A 22,186-nucleotide genomic window follows, 5' to 3' on the forward strand; every position below is an offset into this window, starting at 1 on the left:
ACCAATGTGCTAACCAATCCCAATAACCGATACGCTAACCGATCCCCGAAACCAATGTGCTAACAATCCCCAAAACCGATGTGCTAACCAATCCCTGAAACCGATACGCTAACTGATCCCTGAAACCGATGTGCTAACCAATCCCAATAACCGATATGCTAACCGATCCCCGAAACTGATACGCTAACCGATCTCCGAAACCGATACGTTAACTGATCCCCATAACCAATGTGCTAACCGATCCCCGAAACGATGTGCTAACCGATCTCCAAAACCAATACGCTAACTGATCCCCGAAACCGATGTGCTAACCGATCCCCAAAAACAATACGCTAACCGATCCTTGAAACCGATACGCTAACCGATCCCCGAAACGATACACTAACCGATCTCCGAAACCGATACGCTAACCGATCCTTGAAACCGAATTGCTAACCGATCCCCAAAACCGATACGCTAACCGATCCCCGAAACCGAATTGCTAACCGATCCCCGAAACTGATACGCTAACTGATCCCCGAAACCGATGTGCTAACCAATCCCAATAACCGATATGCTAACCGGTCCCCGAAACCGATACACTAACAGATCCCCGAAACTGATACGCTAACAGATCACCAAAACCGATCCGCCAACCGATCCTCAAAACCGATACGCTAACCGATCCCCGAAACCGATACGCTAACCGATCCCTATAACCAATACCCTAACTGATCAACAATGCGCTAACTGATCCCTGAAACCAGCTGCACTAAACCCACAGCCTCCATATTTCTTGTTCATTAATCCCTCAGAGGAATGAATCTATCAGCTAGCATATCGGTTATGTCATTGTTTAGCATTAGTGTAAAAATGTTAATTAGTTTTCTTCACTCTTGCTATCGTAGCTCATATAAGCTATAATAATAATGGCCGCTCCCATCCTCTCCTTTAGATATTTGGAATTTTTTTATCAGAAAATCTGAAATAAGTTAAAGTGAGAAAGGAGGCAAACATCAGCTCCGTCTAAGGCTGCTGTCTGTGCCGTCGGTGTTAGCATTAGTGCTAAACATCGTCTCAGCTGCTTACCATCAAAATGACATGCCGGCCATTTATTGCTCACTAGGAGGTGAAACCTTATAGTTGCAGCTTTTTCTCTGCACAGAAATATGTCAATCTTTGGTTCTTTGCAGCAGAGTGCCGGACGACGTTGGTCATTTAAAAAATCCGCAATATTAAACAATTCCCAGTACTTTATAGTTAAGTATTTTCAATTCAATCATAATACATGTATATTTTCATATTCAATTTAACCCACAAATAATTGGGTCTAAAACAGTTAATTGGATTAATCGATTATTGAAAGACACTAATTTAGTAACTGATTAATCACTAACTGGAGTTTAGAGACTGTAAAGCTGCCCTTTCTGACAGAGCGACCCACTTAGAGCAGGAATTATACCAAGATTGTAAAATAATATGTATAAACATTCTACATTTAAGATAAAAACATTCCCTTCTGTCAATCTGCTCTATAATGCAGAACTCCTCAAGTGGAAAAGTTTCAGTTTCACCTTGTTTAATTTCTAAAATATTTTCTTTCGGAACCTTTGGCTATCTGATTATTAATCGATTAATAAAAAAAAATAATCGACAGATTAATTAATTTGCTAAATGCTTGTTATTTGCAGCCCTACAAATAATATATCTTTAATAGAAAAATCAATAAAATCCATTTAAACAATTAACCAATATGTAACAAAGGAAAGGAAGAAGATCAAAGGATCCAGAATGTCTTTGATGTTTGAGTAAACATCTGAAACAGAATCAGTGACATAACGTTATTGATGAGAGCAGCTGCTGATTGATCGTTAGCGCATTGATGAGCCTGTTAACTGTCAGCGTTTGTTGGGGCTCTGATGACTCACCTGCTGACTGATGGGAAAATAAAGATCTGACGGCAGGTCTCCCCATCAATCAGCTTCATTAATGCTAATTGGTTAACGATCAGCCAATTAAAACGCTCTGATGGCACTAATGCCGTTAAAAGGCTTGTTTTCTGCCAGTATTTGAGTTTTCTCTGATGATCTCTGGCAAAAATGTTCCTCTGAAGTAATTATATCAGCTGACAAATGGACCTGAAGCTCTTTCACTATCAGAAACAGCTACAGATCATCAGTTTAGGCCTCTGCTGAATATTCAATGTCAGACCGATTTCTCAGCATCCACACAGACGATGATACAAGCAGACATTAGTGGGTCGAACACACAGGCAGGCAGCCTGCAGTCAGAGCTGCAGCAACGCCCCGCTTGGTTAGGGAGCCGCAGCCAAGCGATGCAGCGCGGCGGTCAGAGAGGAGCAGGGTGAGTCAGAGGTAGAGGAGGCTGAATGGCACTGCAGCGCTCGTAAATCTGACTGCACTGCTGCAGTTTCAGCTCGCCGTTTCCAACATGGCTGACATGATGAGGTGTTAATGCTCGTCTTCCTCGCCCTCTGACCCTCAAAGCTTTTCTTCTGCTGCAGGTCCAGACGCACAGCTTCAGTCTGCAGACGCTCAGCAAAAAAGCTGCTTCATTAACAATTTAACAACCTAAATCTTACATTTGGGAAATTTTCTCTTCATAAAGTTAATAAATAAAATTTGCTGCTTTTTCTGTGACCTGGCCCCAGAAAAGCAGCACACTGCAAAAAAATCTAAACCAGATTTAATAACAAAAAAAAGGGCAACAGAAGCAAAAATCCCAAAACATAAATCCCCAGTATTAAAAAAAATACAGAAAAACAAACTTAAATTGGATAAAATGACGATAAACCAGCAACAGTGACTGAACAGGAGGTGCATATATATGAGAGATAGGCTACGTTCACATTGCAGCCTAAGTGACCCAAATCCGATTCTTTGCCCATATGCGACCTGGATCTGATCTTTTCATGGCTGTCTGAACGACACAGATCCGATTTTTTCCAATCGGACCCAGGCCACTTGGCTCTGTGGTCCTGAATCCGATACGAATCTGATCTTTTCAAATGCGACCTGTGTGTGAACGTTTGACCTGAACGTCATTAATACCCGACATAGGTCACTATTCTGCATCTTGCTACACAGAAGCGGCAAGAAAAACAAAATCCATGGCAGATGGTGATGCGGAAAATAGTATTTATGTTTAATTATATTGAAAAGATTGTGTTTTTATGGTTGGAAAAGACCGCTAGATGCGCGCCGCCGCCGCCACTACCATCCATGTTTACTTCCAGAAAAAAAGAGCACGCTGGCCTGTGACATCATTGCGTCCTCTACTGTGCATGTGGGACACTTGTGTTGTATGACACCTGTTCACACAGGATATCACATACAAGTCGCATATATTTGGAAATACGAACAGCAACGTAAAAAAATCGGATTTCGCAAAAAAATCGGAATTGAGCATCAAGGCCTGCAGTGTGAATGTAGCCTTAGAAACAAAGACCAGGCTAATCAGCAGATTGGGAGCAGGTGTGGACAGAGGAGTCTAGAAGGGAGCGAGGGAAAATAGACTGACACAAGAGGGCAGCAGAGGGCAAACAGGAAATACCTGAGAACCAAAATACAATCTAAAATAACTAGAATAACACAAAATGGAAATAAGACCAATGAAAACTCAAAGATAAAACATAAACAGAACCAAAGCCATGAGAAAATACGCCTTTGCCAATGGAACAAGACTATTAACATTTTAAAAAAAGGTGAAAAAAAAACAATTGAATTGTGATAATGTAAGTGAATATTATCTAATGAATTTTATTTTAACCCTTTATAGGGCAAGTTAGACTTTTTGATCACCCCCCCCCCCCCCCCCCCCCCCCCCAACAAATAGGAGATCCATCTGGCCAGTGAAAGATATATAAACCTAACAGGGAACGGCCTTGATGAACTCAACTTGTTTTTCCTCCAATTGTTCTTGTGTGAGAAAGTTCTTTATGCAGGGGGTGGGATGGTTCCCCTGGGGGGAGTAAGGTATAAAAGTATGTAGTGAGCTTTGCCCAGTCAGAGCTCTATCTGGCATATTTAGAGGACGTTAAATATGCCTCAGCTTTCTAACTTCACATGTACCAAACAAAATGTGTTTCTTTTCACGAATTTCTTCTAAAAGCACTTTGTTATTATTCCTAATATATTCGGGCAAGTTGGCATTTCCTGTTATTACATCGAAATTCCTTTTTGCCATCAAAATATCCATTTTTTTTTGGAAATGGATATTTTCAAAGTATTTCTCTGAGTGCCCTATAAAGGGTTAACGATAAAACTTCTCATTCTAGTGGGAATAATCTACTTAAATTAGGGGTAAATAAACTTAATGTAAGAAAAGTTCAGTTACTTCTTGATGCCTTTTGCAGTGCAGACTCTGAGCTCAGGTCTGAGGCTCATTAATTCCATTTCCTCCCTCAATCAGGACAGATTTCCTCTTAGAAATAAGTGAATCCAGAGAACTTTCTGTTGCCTTTAAGCTGAAACGCATCTTTTCTCCACAGAGACCAAGCAGGAGTTGGAGGACCTCACAGCTGACATCAAGAAGACAGCCAATAAAGTTCGCTCAAAATTAAAAGGTAGGACTCCTTCCCAGACACTAGCCTACGCGCTCTGATGCTGACGGGTTCCTCGTCTCCTCAGGTGACCTGAGGAATCCAGGTGTCTTGGATCCAACAGGCTCTTATGGAACGATTAGATTTCCTTGTTTTTTCTCCCAGATTTTCCCAGAATTCAAACTGTTCTGTTTTCGAAAGTCGGGACCGTTTGCCGTCTGTTTGAGTTTATAGAGTAGAATATATTTAGTTCAGGTATAATATAAATGACTGAATTATTTTATTAAGTTAATTTCTTTTAGTTTTTGGCGTATTCATTGTTTTTGTTCACTTCCTGGTTTTTCAATTTTAATATTCCTCATTCCTAAAATTATACAACTTAATTTTTTTTAAGATGTAATGTTTTGTCCTTTTATATATTTAAAGTTCTTTCTATGTTGTTTTATTTCAAAAATACATATATTTTTTACTTTTGATTTATCATTCCAAATGTTTAGAAATATTTATTGTCTGTTTAAAAGTATTGATAAAATACCAGCTGATAAGGAGCATCGTTAATCAGTGGTGATATCAATAAATCCTAAATGATGTTCATCTGTGGTGAAGAGCAGGTAATGTTTAATGAAACAATCATTTGTTTGTTTCTGTAGTTTAGTAGCAGCATTATAGCAGAATCGGTCAAACGATGGGGACCTTAAAAAGTAAAATAACAGAATAAGTAATAGAGCTAAGAAAATAAACAAAATAAAACATTGTTTTTACAATAGAAATATTCTGTATCTGGAGAATAAATAACCAATATGCAGCTATGGACATTTTTACAGTAATTTGAAAATAGCAGCAACATCAGAGATGTGCAGAATGACAGCAGCAGGTTATTTAACTGACTAAGGTAGAAACTGAGCAGAATCAGCATGAATGGAAGAAATGGTTGAGGTTGTTGGGAACAATGGTGGTTCTAGAGTCTTCCAGCTGCTGGGAGGAAGGATCTGTGATAACGCACCCTGGTGCATTTAAGGTGCAGCAGTCTGTCACTGAAGGAGCTGTCCAGTTCAGCACCAGCTTCATGCATTGGGGGTGGGGGAGTGTAAATGGTACGCACAACTGAACCGGACCGCGCCAGACACAACCGAACCGTGCTAACATGGTGCTAGTCCATCAGTAGCGTTCAGCGAAGTGTGTGAGCAGACGGCCTCATCTCCTTACAGCCAGCCTCCGTAATCAGGAAACGTTCCTACCGCGCCACATTATTTCCAGTGACGATTCTGCTTAGCAGTGATGAACCTTAACGTCTGTGGTGTTTCCTGCATCTAGAAGCCCTGATTAGACGATCGTTTGTCGTATCCGCTTCCCTAAAGCCGAATCTGTTAGTAAATTCACCAAAGGCTGCCTTCTTCGCCTGACTCTCCACAAACTTCCTGAATGTTACGGGCGCTGCCATGTTGGTTTGCTTGTTTACGTCCAGAGAGCAGTAGTACCGTAGATCGCCACTAGGATGCGAGGAACCGTGCTAGCTTGGTGCGTAAACGGTCGTAAGGAACCGAGTTAACTGATCTGAGCTCGGTCTGAACTCGGCACGGATCGGTTTCAGAGTGTAGTGGGAATGCGGCTATCATCCAACAGAGATCTTCATTTAGGATCCGTCTGTTTCCCACTTCCTGCTCCAGAGGGCATCCAATCAGAGCTGGCCTTCCTGATCAGCTGATCCAGCCGCTTCCTCTCAGCTACAGATGAGCCGCTGCTCCAACAGACAGCTCCATAGAAGATGGCTGATGCCACAGCAGAGTCAGAGCAGGTGTTCAGCAGCGCCCCCTGCAGTCCAGAAGACCTCCGTCTCCTCAGCAGGAAGAGTCTGCTCTGACCTTTCTGATCCAGAGCTCAGTGTTGGGAGTCCAGTTTGTTATTCAGATGAACACCTCGGTGCTTAGAAGGTGTCAGTGGGACGGATCTGTTTCTGTGAAAGTCCACCAGCTCCTTGGTTTCCCATCAGGAGGAGGTTCTGCTGGAACCAGACCACCAGGTTCTGGCTCCACTGTCTGAACTCTGAGAAAACAGTAACTAATCATCAGGGTCCAAACCAGGAATTTGATTTATTTTCTATGATTTTAATTGTGATTCTTATTCTTTTTGTGGCGTTATGAACAATGAGAATAAGCTCTAATTAAAAGGCTCACAGTTTACTGAGCAGTGAAGCCGTGTCTCCAGTTCATGATGGTTTCTGTCAGAGAAAACAGAGCTGATTGTTTTTCTTCTAGCTGCATTCATATCTATTCTCCCTCTGAAGATGACCATGCACGCTGACCTTCAGCTGCAACATGGAAATATTCAGAAACCGAAGCAGCAATTTATCAGCAGGAGAGAGAAAGAGACAGAAGCCAATAAGCTTAAAGCTACAGAGAGGGAGAGAGAGCTGCTGCAGCACTGGTCCATACAGGAAGTTCAAGGACATCCCTGCTTTAATGTGAGCAGCCAGTAGATGGACTTCACACACACAGGGTGTAGATATGCAGACTTAGAATAGCAATGCAGCTATAATTGGAATCCCCAGCAGGCAGCAGAGTGCTGTTGTCCCCACGCTGACAGAAACTGCAGCGTCCCTTACTGTAGACGTGAAAGCCCTCAGGAAGGTCTGCAGAATTCAGGAAGTGATCATCACCATGTCTGACCACCTGACCGTGGAGCTGGGAGCTCGTTCAAGCAGAATCAAACATCATCATCATCATCATCTCAGACGTTCAGCTCATAATTAGGAAAACCTCATTAGCAGCTGCTGTTTTACGCTGACATACGACAATAAGCACCTTTATCAGCGTGTGTCAGATCAGATCAGAGATCAATCTGTCCCATTAAACAGCCAATAAATAATAATAGAGAGAGAGGGAACGCTGCTTTACAGAGAGAGATGTTTTTAAAGTAAAGACATCTTCAACCCAAAATCCTCCCAAAGCAAAACCACAACCAGGGTTTATTTTCTGAAACATTTACACAATAATGCCGATCCCAGCTGAGGTGGTTAGAGGCGGCCTCCATCTTGGACAGGTCACCATTCCTTCACAGGGCAACACAGAGACAAACAACCATTCACACTCACACCTAAGGAGAATTTAGAGAAGCCAATTAACCTAATTTTTGACTGTGGGAGGAAGCCGGAGTACCCGGGGAGAGCCCATGCATGCTCAGGGAGAACATGCAGACTCCATGCAGAAAGACCCCGGGCCGGGAATCAAACCCAGAACCATCTTGCTGCAAGGCAGCAGTGCTACCCACTGCTCCACTGAGCATCCAGCATTTAAATACTTCCTATTTTATCACTTGTCTGTCAATCTGTTCCGGAAATGGGATGCTACGCTACTTCCAGGAGCTAACTTTTCCAGTTTTGGATTTTAACATAAATCTAGTCTTTCTAGTCTTTTATGTTTTCCTTTCGTGTTAAAATCACGGTACATGGTGCTCAGTGTTGTTTGTTTGTTGACAGCCATCTTAGATTTAGTCTTAGACCGTTTCTCAATCTGTCCCCAGATGTAGTTCTAGCCCCTCCCTCTTTACCCAGCATGCATCACAGCAGACCTGTCCATTGTCCAGACTGACAGCTGTCCCAGAATGCACTGCGGCAGCAGCAGCTTCCAGGTTAGTTAGGGAAAATAGAGATAGAATGAAGCAGAATGATGAAAAAGGGGTCCCTATGTCCTCCAGCAGTCTAAGCCTATAGCAGCAGAACTATAGAGATAGCTCAGGATAACCTGAGCCACTCTAACTAGAAGCTTTATCAAAAAGGAAAGTTTTAAGCCTAGCCTTAAAAGTAGACAGGGTGTCTGCCTCACGGACTAAAACTGGTAGTTGGTTCCACAGGAGAGGAGCCTGATAACTAAAAGATCTGCCTCCCATTCTACTTTCTGCCTGCATGAACTCACTAAGCTAAAGCTAAAGGTAGCCTGTAGCGCTCTGCCGGGTTTATGAGCATGTTAGCACAATGCTCACACTTTAAAGTAACACTGCTTAACCTTTGACCCCAGTGTTAGCTTAATCTCAGCTAAATTCAGTGATGTTTCAGGTCAGTTTTTAGTTTCTAAAAGCAGGCTGCTGTTCTCCAAAACTCTCCTATGTTTCCTGAAAGGTTCAGATCCGACACAAACCTTTTGATTTTGGAACCGCCGGTATAATTTAATGTCAAACACTCTGTCATATGTTCCTTAGTGGCGTTGGTTGAATTTGTGGTCAGATGAGGCGTCTGTGGCGGATCTTCCTCCTGGATGGTTTCTTTAGCAGCTGCAGTGATCACCGCCATCCTCTGAGGGGACATGTAATTAAAGCCGCTCTCCCAGTTGAGTAACTGTGAAAGCTCCAGCAGAGGGATGAGGTGAGGCTGCTGGAGAGGAACGACGAGGACGTCTCCATTTATTTTTGAAACAGAAGCTGCCTCACACGTCTTCAAGCTCCACTAAAGTCTGATCATTAAGAATATTTTATTTTCGGTAATTTCTCCATCTGGAAATGATAGAAAAATCCAACCTTTGGTCTGAGATCATTCAGTATGAATCATTAAATAATATCGCTGATGATTCGTCCAAAGCTTCGTGTTGCTCCCATCTGAGGTTCTTTTCTCTTGAGCGCCCCCTGCTGGTTTTCTACGGCAGTGGGAGAACTGAGGTGGTGAAAGAAGCGGGTCGGTTTAATGTCTGCTGGACCATCGCTTTTTAGTTCGATGAAGCCATGAAATCAGTGATGACACTGAAGAGTCTTTTAAAGAAAAGCAGCCCATAGCATCACAGGTCCTCTGCTGTGCTTGGCATTTTCTCCACATAAAACCAGATCTTCATCTGGTCCCGATTTAACCCGGCTGCAGACTTTTTCATAACCAGATCACATTGGAATTCCTTCCAAATTCTTCACTCAATGACTGAAAGGAAAGTTTGAAATTTCCCATGAGCCTTTGCTCAGTAGAGCCTCAGCCTCCTCGTCTGTCCAAGCTGGGCTCCTGGTTTTGGACGGAGTGCCAGGCGGACTCTCTGACCTCAGGGACCTTCAGGACTTTCCTCTATCTGGACTCTGAGCTTCGTCTGTTGGTGAAAGACGAATTGGTCTCAGGTCCAGCGCTCTCTGCAGATAGTCCTCCCCACAGAATAATGCTGCCACCGCCATGCCTCACAGCAGGGAGGATGAAGGCGATGTTTGGAGCTCAATCTGAAAGGTTCTAGGTGGTTCCTTCAAATATCAGGGTCCTTGTTTCTCCTGCTCTGATGTATCTTTAAGAAGCTTTTGGATCAGACCACTCTGATTGGTCCACAGCATTGTGGGGGTTGACCTTCTGTCTGGTTCTCCAAACCCTGGTTATGGCTCTGATCCCCCAGCTGGGCTGACCAGTGAGGTGAGGGAAGGTTCTGCTGGTTCCCAGTAGTGAACAACCTGGTGGTTTCTCAGTGCATTCACTGATGTCAGCGGCCAACAATAACCACGGGTCATCTTGGGTAACTTTGTCATCAAACATTTAGTTCTGCTTTTTTCTCTCCCCTATTGAGATGAAATCAAATTTAAAAAAGCAAACAAGGTCAGTGACATTTCAAACGGTCTCAGATGTACGGAAGCGTGTTGCATTCACCAAAGAAAAACAATCAGACAGCTTATCTCATTATTATAGATCTCATCTCATAATATAGAGATAATGTGTCATATTTAGGAGATCAGGAAGGACAGTCATTGCTGAGCTACGCTACATGAAACCTGAACAATGATTGTGGGATTTAATCTGCTTTTATATCCTTTCAGTTGAGCGACGCTGGTAAATCCTGAGTTTCCTCAGTGTGGATGGAATTAGTTTCAGTTTGTCAGCATTGCGCAGTGAGTCCGCTCTACTCCGACCTGCTGGAAGTCGCTCTGTTCCTGCAGGAGCAATCAAACCAGCAGGGGAGGCTTTATGCTTAGAAATCATCTGAAATGCATTCCAGCCGCTTGGTGGCGTCCCAAAGAAATGTCCGCAGGTACCTTCTAGAAATCCTAGATCCTCCAGGAGAACAGCTGAGGCTCCAGCATGGTTTAAAACCACCAGGTCCCAGCTTCATGCAGCAGGTCAATTCATATGAAAAACTCAAACCAAACAGAATGTGGATGAATGGAGCTGCTGACAGGTTTTGGCATTTGGTCATAAGTCAAGTCAAGTCAAGTCAAGTCAGCTTTTATTGTCATTTTCTACATATGTACAAGACATACAAGGGAAATGAAATTACGTTTACTCTCTGCAATATACAAATATACAAGAAATATACAAGACTGACATTTAAAAACTGACATAAAGTGCGGGACATGACAGGTAACAGTGGTAAGATAAATAAATATAAATATGAAGTAATAAATATAAATATGAAGTAATAAATATAAATATGAAGTAATAAGGCTGCATGCTTACTGCACTAGTAGTAATCCAGGGTTCTAGCTGCGTACTTTATTGATGGAGTGGAAAACAGGAGCGGAGCTCCAAGGCGGATCAGGTCAGACCTCGGTACAGAGAACTGCTCAGTGGAACAGATGCAGAGATCCTTAAAAAGCAACGATGAAGACCAGCTTTCTGAGAGACGCTTCACTACTGGCTGAAGGAATCATGAACAAATATATAGATAAGATCCCGTAAATAAGAGAAAAGCTGTCTGATTATTTTGCAATACGCTTCCATACTGATGGATCAGAACCTGGAAACAAAATGAAACCTCTGTAACATCGTCTGTCTGTGTGTTTGTGCAGCAATCGAGCAGAGCATCGAGCAGGAAGAGGGTCTCAACAGATCATCAGCAGACCTCCGGATCCGTAAGACGCAGGTGGGTCGGGTCGGGTCAGGACACCCAACAAGCAGAGCATGTGATCGAACCCGTTACCGGTGGGTCTCCTTCTGATCAGCAGGCTGTCAGACATGCTGGACTTCTCCAGAAGTGGGCGGAGTTCCCCAAAATAAGACCCCAATGAAGGCATAGACATTAATACGTAGACGCCTCATCTGTTGGCAGGGAGGCCAGCGTGCATGGAGGGCGGCCATCTTGGATCAGACCACGATTCAGACAGCTGCTGTCAGAATGATCAGGAGGCGCCTTAGATCTCAGTTTAATCAATGATGAGTCAGAGATAATATTACAATAATCTGTCACAACCGCTTAAAAGAACATATTTATTCTGATTAAAAACTATTTGACTAAACTCAAAGTTATATATTTTGCAATTAATATGATAAACACAAAATTTTAATATTAATATTTTATACAAATATTATAGATTAGTATAGTATTATTATTATTCAGTATTTTTAAGGATTGCTCTTTGATCATGAATATTATGATCTATAGAGGAAACAAAAGAGAGTAAAGTTTTTATTTTGTATTTTATTAATTTTATGCTAATTTTCTTAATTTTTCTTGTCATTAATAAGACTTTTTGACAAAATGTAGCGAATGGTAAATTTATGTTTTGTCTAACAAAAGTTAAGTTTGTCTAAACTTATTTTTCAAACAGTTTTTTTTATCATTATGCAAATGTGAACATTTGATCTTTAATCAGTGAATAATGTACTTCATATATTTTATATATATATATATATATATATATATATATATATATATATATATATATATATATATATATACATATACAGTTAGAAATATATACGTAACTGTATATATATATATATATATATATACACACAGTTAGATATTTATATATCCTCATTCACACCTTTTAGAAATCAGGGCATTTTAACCTCCCCATCATCTTGTTCAAACACCATAAAAACAGTAGCAGTGAAACATGAGGATAATCTGTCATAGAATCCTACTAATGGAAGGTAATTCCACCTAAACATCATTTTCTGCTGGAAAAAATTTCTCCTGCTGCCCCCCAGTGGACAAGAAAGAAGCTGCAGTTACTCGCAGCTCCAGGATCAGCAGCAGCTTCACACTCAGATCCATCATCTCCACCTAGAGAGCAACTGTTCCCATCAGTCCTGTTCTTAGTTTCTGTGGAAATGTTTCCATATTCAGCTGGAAAGTCTGATTATCAGCCCTTCCCAGACTTCCCAGTTCACCCAGGTGACATTTTCCTCTTTGTCTTCCTGCAGCACTCGACGCTGTCACGTAAATTTGTGGAGGTGATGACCGAGTACAACACCACGCAGTCCAAGTACCGCGACCGCTGCAAGGACCGCATCCAGAGACAGCTGGAGATCAGTGAGTTCAGAACCAGAACACAGCAGAACCAGCTTAGCACATGATGCACCGGGTCAGAGCAGGACCAGGAGATAGATACTGGTTCTACAGCAATCCCTCACACCAAGCAACAGTGGAGAGAAAAAACCCTTTAACAGGAAGAAACCTCCAGCAGAACCAAGACCAGGCTCAGTGTGCGAAGAAACAAAGAAAGGTGTTGATGGCAGCAGCACAGCTGATATTTCTCTCCAGGATGGAGTCACAGCCAAACAGGAACAGACCAGATGAAGCTACTATGAGAAAAAGCAGAACGTTAGAGATTGAACTAACAGATTCTGCAGAGTGGGAGAATAGAGATAGAATGAAGCAGAATGATGAAAAAGGGGTCCCTATGTCCTCCAGCAATCTAAGCCTATAGCAGCAGAACTATAGAGATAGCTCAGGATAACCTGAGCCACTCTAACTAGAAGCTTTATCAAAAAGCAAAGCAAACACCTTTAGGAGCCACAAAACCTAAAACCCTTAGAGACGTTTCTGCTGACAGCAGTCTGGGCGTCTTCATGTCATCCTGAACGTTGCTCTCAGTCTCCATCATCCTTCGTTTCTAAAGAGCCAACAGGTAAAACTGACTCATTCTTCTCTCCACCTCAGACAGACTGTTGGAATGAGGAGCTGCGTAGGTGATGCAGCTGTTTTACTGTGACCTTCACACGCCAGCAGCTCCATGCTGCTCCTTCCTCACAAGCTCAGGTTCATTCTAGATCACAGCTCTCCTTTTTCTCTCTGGATCCAAAAGCATTTCTTCTGCATTCAGCTTAAATCTGATCCATCACCAACCTGGGAACTAACCTATCATGATTGATGAGCTGAACTCCTCCAGACTGTTTGACCGCTGGAGAAAAGAAAAACGAAATCGGCCCAGAAAACGCTGAGCAGCACTAAGGCGTCTCTAAAAGCTGATGTTTCACCTGCAGATTCAGATTCTCTCTATATACTGCAAAAACAATCTATAAATTAGTACAAATATCTTAAATTAAGTGTATTTACCCTTAATTTGAGTTTGAAAATAAGATGATTTGCCAATGAAATTAGTATTTTTACTCTTAAAATAAGATCATTAGGTAATATTCACTGAAAATAAGACAATTAATTAGTTTTTACTCATTTTAAATGTAAATCATCCTGTTCCATTGGCAAACTTACCCACTCAAATAAAAAAAAAAATGCACTTATTTTAAGAAAAAATATTTATTTAGATTTGTTTCCTGCTTCCATAGCTGCTCTATGATCCCAAACTGAGCTCACTGACAGTACTGTCCAACAGGTGGCGCTAAAAGCACAACAGACAAAGATACAGGAAGGATTATGTCAGACAGTCCTGGAGTTCTATCAGCTCAGCATACCCCATCAGGCCAGCATACCCTCAGTAAAACGCATTACATAGATTGTCCTCTCGCCGCTCTCCTCTCAGCCAATCGCGTCGTTTTATTTCCAGATTTATTCAGGTTTTTGTTGCAGTTTTGTGCAGAAAACAAGAAAAAAGGTCGACCACACATTAGCTAAAAAACAAACAATGCATGTCTGTTTGATACGGAAGGATTAGGGACACTGAAAATGAAAAAGTTAACTGATTTTTAAATTTTATTTCAGTTTAATATGGGAAAAAAGTCAGAATTCTGACTTTAATCTCAGAATTCTGACAGCTAACAAACATGTTAGCATCAAGCCATAGCCATGTCTGATTTACAGACTAGCTCTCTTGTTTTAATGACCTTCTGCTCAGTGGCGGATCTAGACCAAATGTACCAGGGGGCCAGGAGGGGGCCAGCATATTTTCATGGGGGCCCAGAAAAGCATGAAAAAAAAATCAGAGCAAGGGATTCAAAAATAATAAGAGAGCTGCATGAATTGACATTTTTATTAAAATCCTGTCTTATTAGATCAATATACATTTATAACTTAGGAATTTTACTTATTTTTGATAAAATCTGAATTAGAACTCAAAAACTGATAAATTTAGTTGTAAAAATTATAGCATTTTTTTGTATTTGTTTCGGGGGAAAAAAAAACATTTTACAGATAAAAACTAAGATCCTATCTCAGTACCACTGAAGCTATCACCGTATTGTATTTAAATAATCAGTAAAACAGAATTTGTAAAGAAAAAAAATGAAATAGATTCAAAGGACCAATCAGTAACCCTGTCTGTTTCAGTGCATATATTATGAGAATTATGTCTTCAGTACAGGGGCCAAGACGTGTTCTACAAGGGCACTGGCCCCCGTGTGCCCCTGTCTAGAACCGCCCATGCTTCTGCTCCTCCATCAATGAGGGGACCCCTCGGGCACGTAAAAAGTTGCCTATTTCCGTCATTTTCCACCAATGTGTCACTGGCCACCTCAAACAACTCCCATCTTTGTCAATGAAGCTGAGCGCTCCACATCTCTTCCTTCATGGTGCCCATCTACATTAAGATCCATAATTCTGAGATTAAATTCAGAATTCTGACTTTTTTACCATATTAAACTGAAATGAAATTAAAAAATCAGTTAACTTATTTTTTTTTTCAGTGGCACTAATCGTCTTCCGTAGTTTGAGGATCTTATTAAGATCTTTGACTTTTTTCACAGAGAATTAAATATTTACAGGGAGATGATTCTACAACTCAGTATCAGGATATGAGATTCATTCGTTTTTGGTTTGTTTAACATGAACGACATGCGGATCATTTTAATTTATTTATTTTTACATGAAGAACTACTGAAATAATTTACAGATTAAACTTGAATAGAATCATGAATTCAGTGGGAAAAGGGATGACTAGGATTAGGATTAACTCAGTGATAATGGCCTACTGGCACAATCTGAAGCCGTTCTATGGGACTGATAGCTGCTAATAACCATCATGTGTATCACTGAGGGTATGCCGGCCTGACGGGGCTTTGGATCTAAAATTGAGGGTTTGATGCTTCAGGAGCAGAAAGCCTAAAGTTGTCAGTGTCTCCATCTAAAGCTGCTTCTGCATCATTCATCAATGTCTGCCTTCCACATGGACCTTAGTCGCTGTCGGGTCGATGCTAAAACAGCAGAAGCTTCTAAAAGGTTTAAAAGGTCCAGAAAATCTGTAGTTACCGGTTGCTATGACGACTTTCTCCTTTTTTCTGAGACAGATGGAGAGCCCACAGTACCACTAATTACATCTGACAGGCAGAAATACCTGCAGATGGAGAGAGCGATTCAGCCATGATGGTTCTGAATGTTTCAGCAGCTCAGAAAAATCAAACTTCTGACATTCTGCTTGAGGAAAACATTTCTGAACTTGCGGAAAGTTCAAGTCTTTCTGTGACTCGGATAAACTAGGAATGGTGTTTCTGATGGAACAGAAGACCGGCCTCATCCGTCACGTGACCTGCAGGTTCCTGCGTCTCTGAATAACCGTCTGTTTCTCTCTCTGTTCTCTGTTCACAGCTGGAAGAACCACCACTAACGAGGAGTTGGAGGACATGTTGGAGAGCGGCAAACTGGCCATCTTCACCGATGATGTAAGCACCGCACCTGCGGTCACTTAAACCTGCAGCGTTCTGCTTCCTGTACGCATCATCATGTGGACAGGATGCAGAGCGGCTGCAAGGTGCGCTGAAACATCAAGTGAAGACGGCATTTGTCGTATCGCATTAAGTTTTTTTTTTAGAGAAAAGCACCTGTTGCTTTTATTTTGAAGGAGGACTCATTGTTTCCTTCTCCTTCAAATTAAAAGCACCCTCGGCTGCAGAGGTACAAATATGGGATGTAACCAAACACCTGGATGTTAACAAAAATATAGCTTCTCTGACTGCTGCCACATCCTCTGTGATGTCACAGTGTTTCGGCCAATCAGAAGAGCTCAGTAAAGTTCAGGTTAACTGCAGGTGTTGAGTTAATCTGAGCAGGTAAGTTGGTCTGACTACCAAAGATAACGAGATCAGGTCTGCAAACAGAAATAAAAATGAAACACGTCTGGAACACTAACAACACTTAGTGCGGCCAATTAAAGCTGATTCTAATCATCTAAAGCTAATTCAAGCTAATATAAAACCAGGCTAACAATCTGCAGGTTTATTAAAAAGTATTATAAAATATTCCTTCTTATTCTCGAGCTAATTAAAGCTAACGATCTGCTAACTGCAGCACTTTTAACTGAAAAAAACACAGGAAGTTAATTTCTCACTTATTATTAAAAGAATTCCAGTAAATCTGTTTCTGATTAATCAAACGATTAAAAATATTCTCCCTAATTTAGTAATTATAAGATTTTTCTCTTCAATTCAGAAGCATCTGATTTTAATTGAACTGATGTTAATCCTTTCGGATCAATATTTGTCTATATTTTCATTTCATTTTAGTCTACAAAGGATAAAAATATAAACAAAGTTAATATAATAAAAAAAAAACCTTCTAGCTAACTTAGAAGCAACTAATTAGTTTTTTTTATATAACAATCAGTATACGAGGACTAGTCGAGGTACAAACATTAAAACATGGTAGAAAAAAATTTGAACATTAACAGAAACGCCAACGGAAAAATAAAATAGGGCAAGAAAAGTATAAATACTGGCAGTTCCTTCTTTTGCAGAAACAGATTTCAAATGTTTTGATGAGTTATAAGACATTTTAAATTGGTGAAGAAAAAGAATGAAAACAAGGAGTAGAACCATTTATGTGTGATATTTGACAAGCAAGAAGACAATATTTACCATATCTGATGTTTTTTGATGAAGGTCATCAGCATAGAATAAAATGTGGGCGGTGGTTATAATGGGACATTCTCTGTCTGCTCTGCAAACACCCAAACTCAGCGGCATTGTGTGGCCTGAAGGTGAAACCGGCTGAGTGAAAACTTTTAAATAAATCAAAAAATAGCATAAATCAATAAATGAAAAAAGAGAAACTACATTTTCTGACCACATTTATCCATTTTTATAACCTGTTTATATAGATAATCTTTGCAGAAAATTAGAAAGCAAAGAAGCAAGAATGTCTCTTCCAAACTTCCCCTGCAGATCAAGATGGACTCTCAGATGACCAAACAGGCCCTGAACGAGATCGAGACCCGACACACCGAGATCATCAAGCTGGAAAACAGCATCCGGGAGCTGCATGACATGTTCGTGGACATGGCCATGCTGGTGGAGAGCCAGGTGACGTCAGGCACCATGAAGTAGGCCTAAGGGGTTCATCCGCCGTGCTTTTAGATTAAACTCTCACGTTTGTTTTAGGGAGAAATGATTGACAGAATTGAGTACAACGTAGAACACTCCGTGGACTACGTGGAGCGAGCCGTTTCCGACACCAAGAAGGCCGTAAAATACCAGAGCCAGGCTCGCAAGGTAAAACATTTCTGTCCTGTTTTATTTCAGTATAATGTCGCAGGAGTCTCCAGGGTCAACCAAAGGCTGGGACTCCTGTCGTTGGTCCGACTGGGTTCCAAGGCTACGTTCACACTGCAGGCCTTAATGCTCAACTCTGATTTTTTTGCATTGCTGTTTCCAAATATATGAGATTTCAACGTGATCTCCTGCGTTAACTGCATTCATACAGGGGCGGATTTACCATTAGGCAAAACTGGGCGGTCGTCTAGGGCCCCAAGTTCTATGGGGGCCAATAGAACTCCTTTTACATGTAAGGTTAATACAACTATTCCTTTTTATTTATGCACATTAATTATGTTTTTGATAAAAATCCTTTGGCTAAAATGCCATCAGAACGCTGATAATATTAAGTGTGTCTCAGCCCCCCCCTTCAGTGTCCACCATATTGGATCAGTCCATTTGCTGCACATGTTCAGAAAGGTCCAAACAGACAGCAGCAAACCATTTGAAAACAAACCATGCAAAGAGCAGTGTTGCCAACTTAGCGCTTTAGTCGCTATATTTAGCCACTTTTCAGACCCCTCTAGCACTTTGATTTCTAAAAAGCTCCTAGCGCCAAATCTAGAGACTTTTTTCTGCTACTGGAGACTTTGGAGACAACATCTAAAAGCAGCGAACTCTGCTCTCCAGAGCGAGTAGATTGGTAACCCCGCCTCCTGCTCTCCTCTATCTTGTCTGCTGTCATGATTCATGCAGCTATTATTTCATCCAAATGAAAAATGGTCGCATTTGAAAAAAATCTGCTTCGTATCAGATTCTGGGTCGCACTGGAAAAAGAGTTCTTCTGACCGAGTTGTTCAGATCCAGGTCACATATGCAAAGAAATCGGATTTGGGTCACTGCAGGCTGCTGTGTGAACGTAGCCTGAAAGACCCCCATGCAGCCCTTTACTCATTTCTTGCTATATAAAAAAGTGTACAGTCAATCTGTAAGAGCTCCGGAACGTCCTTCCTGCAGCTCCTCTGTAAGATCCCTGTGGGGAACTCAAGGTTTAGGTTTCCTTAAATTATCTAGTTTTCAAGCATTTTATTTTTGGCTAAATTGAAGCGCATGACTTTCAATGCAGTTCTCATTTTAAACACCAGGTGTCACTGCAGGCAGCATCAAGAGACTGGCAGAGCTGTGCGAAATTTTAGAGGACCGATGTACTAATACTATGACGGAGTATTAAGGCCAGCCTCGAGATTTTTCTTCTATTTCGAGAATAAAGTCATCATAGAACAACCCGTTTCAGAAAGAAAGCTTGGAGCTCCGCCCAGCTGATGACGGCTGACCAGCTCCACCAATCAGCAACCAGAGTCCACTTTGACATCCCGCCCAGTTTGATGCTGCTGCTAAAAGATTTCCTGATTTGTCAAACCGACGCTAAAGTAGAACTTCCCATGATGCTCCACATTCCTCATTTTAGGGAAGAAAGGGCTTCTTGGAAGAGTTGTCATGAAATACAACTTTATTCTTGTAATTTTATGACTTTGTTGTCATAATTTTATGACTTAATTCTCTTAATTTAACAACTTTATTCTCAACCTAATACTCCGTCGTACTCCACGTACCTCTTGATAGCTTTTCTGATGGCCACCAAAAGGATGTTCTTTAAGTATTTGTCCACTTTCAGCCAATCTTGATGGACAAATACAAATACAAAGTCTTAAAGCGAGTTATGTATTTCTGACCAAAAACCTTGAATTTTTGGACAATCCCAAAAGAAATGATGGTGATCCCTGAATTTATATTTCTGGGATGGTTTAATAAAATATCTAATAAATTTCTTCCAGTTAAATTCCCAGCAGGTCATTGAACCGGAGCATTTCCATTGATAACGCCGTATTCTTCTCCACTCTTCATCTGATATTTCATTCTCTGTTTCTCATTTTTAATATAAACTGTGGAGTGAGTGTTGTTCTGTAACAAGCAGTTATATGTTGCTGATATAAGACCTTTACTCAGGTTTCATTCTATGCTTTTCTTAAAAGTTCAATAAAGCTGTGATTTGTTTCTGTTATATTTTTAACCTTTGTGTTAACATTATGTTAGAGCATTGCTTAGGAAATAAACTGATATGTCTTTCAAATCATTAACCAAATAATAATTCTAAAGTGGTTTCAAACAGCAAAGGACAGATTATAAGGTTTAAAAATGTAAAGTATCAGTAATCTATCATTTCGTCATCGTTCATCCGTGTCCATTTCTACTGTCGCCCTGCAGAAGAAGATTATGATCATCATCTGCTGCGTCATCCTCGGCGTGGTCCTGGCGTCAACCATCGGCGGCACGCTGGGCTTCTAGGACGTTCCTCCACCTGCTGCCATGATGACTGACGCCGACCGACTGACCGACAGCCAGCAGAGAAAAGAAACAGCAACGACAACACAAAAACTTGAAACACAAATGCAAGACCGACTACCAATCAGCTAGAAAGAGATAATCCAATCACAGATAAGAGGAAACACCAGGGGTTTGGGCGGGGTACAAAAAGCAAAGAAGAAAACACAGTAAGACCAGATTATAGGTGACTTATCCACACAACGTATAAAAAGAGAGGGGAAAACAAACCTATCTATGTAAATGTATTGAACATATGAAGCAACATGTGGGTTAGCTACCTGTAAAAAATGATAACCTATAATATGAAGTTTTCGTTGTTGTTTGTTTGGCTGTTTTGTTATGTTTTGAGGTTTTTTTGTTTGTTTTTCGGGAGTCTCCAAGGACAGTGACGGCTGCTGGGTGGGAGTTCTGTGGGGAAAATCTGTGCTTAGGGTTCCTTCCGTCCAATTCAGGACACAAACACCCAATACGTCCATGGAGAAAAACCGTTCCAGATGTACTAGAAGGGAACGTTCTAGAGCTTGCCGTACAATGCTCATTTCTGAAGGGGCCAGGAACGTTTTTGGCCCACCTCTCATTGGCTGCTTTGTCCCATCAATCACTTTGGTCAGCGTGCTACTGTTAGACCGTGATAGGCGCCCTGAGATGCGTTCACAGCCAGCTGTCTGGTTGGGGAAACACCACATCGATAAGGGGGGAGGTCAGACTCCCCATATTGTTGCCTTGATCCAACCAAAGAGCTGAGGAGGGAGGGCCTCTGATCGTCCTGGTTGTGCCGATCGGCCAGTTTATGGTGTAAAGGGAGGGCTAGGTGAGCAGTGGTCGGATGTCGGGAAGGAGATTTTAAAAGGAGGTGGGGGGAGATGGACAGTTAATCTATGCAGTCTAGATAAGAGAAAGACCACTGGTCCCGCCTAACCAACACTGAAAAAGCAGATGAGAACCTGGACTTCATAAAAAAAAAAAAAAACAGCCTGATCCCAGCAGGGGGCGTCATCCTCAAGCTGTTCTTCTGGAAGACTTTGCAAAAAAATAAAAAAAATAATAGAAAAATAAAGGAAAAGCATCAAAACCAACAAGCAAGCAAACTGAGGTTCCCTGAGTGTGGCGGCGGTTGTTTCGTGTTTTTCGATGGCAAGCGTTTGTTGCTTTTGTCGTGCTGCTGTTGCGCTGCGTGTGACGTATCCTGTGCTGTATCTGCTTCACATCGTGTTTCCGTTGAGTTGTAGGCATCTGATGTGTCTGGTGTGTTTGTGTTGGAGGGCTGTGATGTTTCGGTTGCCACACCCGAAGGCCTTCCCGGGAATAACGTGATGCTGAGACAGGAAGCACCGTCCGACTCTTTACCTTTCCTTTCCTGGAAGTCCTGGAGTATGGTAGCATTTCACTAAAAACATGCCTGACAACCACTTCCTGTTCTATTGGTGCATTTTGTTCTCTGGAAGGTGGACCAACGTGACACGCATTCACTGACATGAACACGTCATACATGTTTCATTTCTGAGGTAGACTGGCCCCATGAATGTTGTGCTCCTGCCAGTGTTTGGATTAGTCTCACCTGCTTTGCATGATGTAGGCTTAGCTTGTACTTGTGTAGGCTTAATGAAGATTAATTGTCTGTTATCTAGTTAAGTTTTCTCAAACTCTGAATGGCATTATTGCTGTTCAGCCCAGTGTCATGCAAGAAAATTATTTTCTTAATTATTCAAAGGTATTTACAGCTAATCACGGTT

General features: G+C 41.4%; 1 protein-coding gene across 1 annotated transcript in view; it reads left to right on the plus strand.

The window, feature by feature from the left end:
* The window catches only part of stx1b (syntaxin 1B), a 53,385-nt gene extending 31,821 nt beyond the window's left edge, over positions 1-21,564 (plus strand). Inside the window, exons 4-10 of the mRNA XM_038305643.1 lie at positions 4,490-4,564; positions 11,273-11,346; positions 12,633-12,741; positions 16,189-16,262; positions 17,760-17,897; positions 17,976-18,086; positions 20,334-21,564. Coding sequence (XP_038161571.1) covers positions 4,490-4,564; positions 11,273-11,346; positions 12,633-12,741; positions 16,189-16,262; positions 17,760-17,897; positions 17,976-18,086; positions 20,334-20,414 — 662 coding nt within the window. The 3' untranslated portion in view covers positions 20,415-21,564. The remainder of the gene's footprint in view (positions 1-4,489; positions 4,565-11,272; positions 11,347-12,632; positions 12,742-16,188; positions 16,263-17,759; positions 17,898-17,975; positions 18,087-20,333) is intronic.
* The last annotated feature ends 622 nt before the right edge of the window (positions 21,565-22,186 follow it).

This window comes from Cyprinodon tularosa, unplaced genomic scaffold (genome assembly GCF_016077235.1).
Source record: "Cyprinodon tularosa strain WSP-4 unplaced genomic scaffold, ASM1607723v1 ctg560, whole genome shotgun sequence".
NCBI lineage: Eukaryota > Metazoa > Chordata > Actinopteri > Cyprinodontiformes > Cyprinodontidae > Cyprinodon > Cyprinodon tularosa.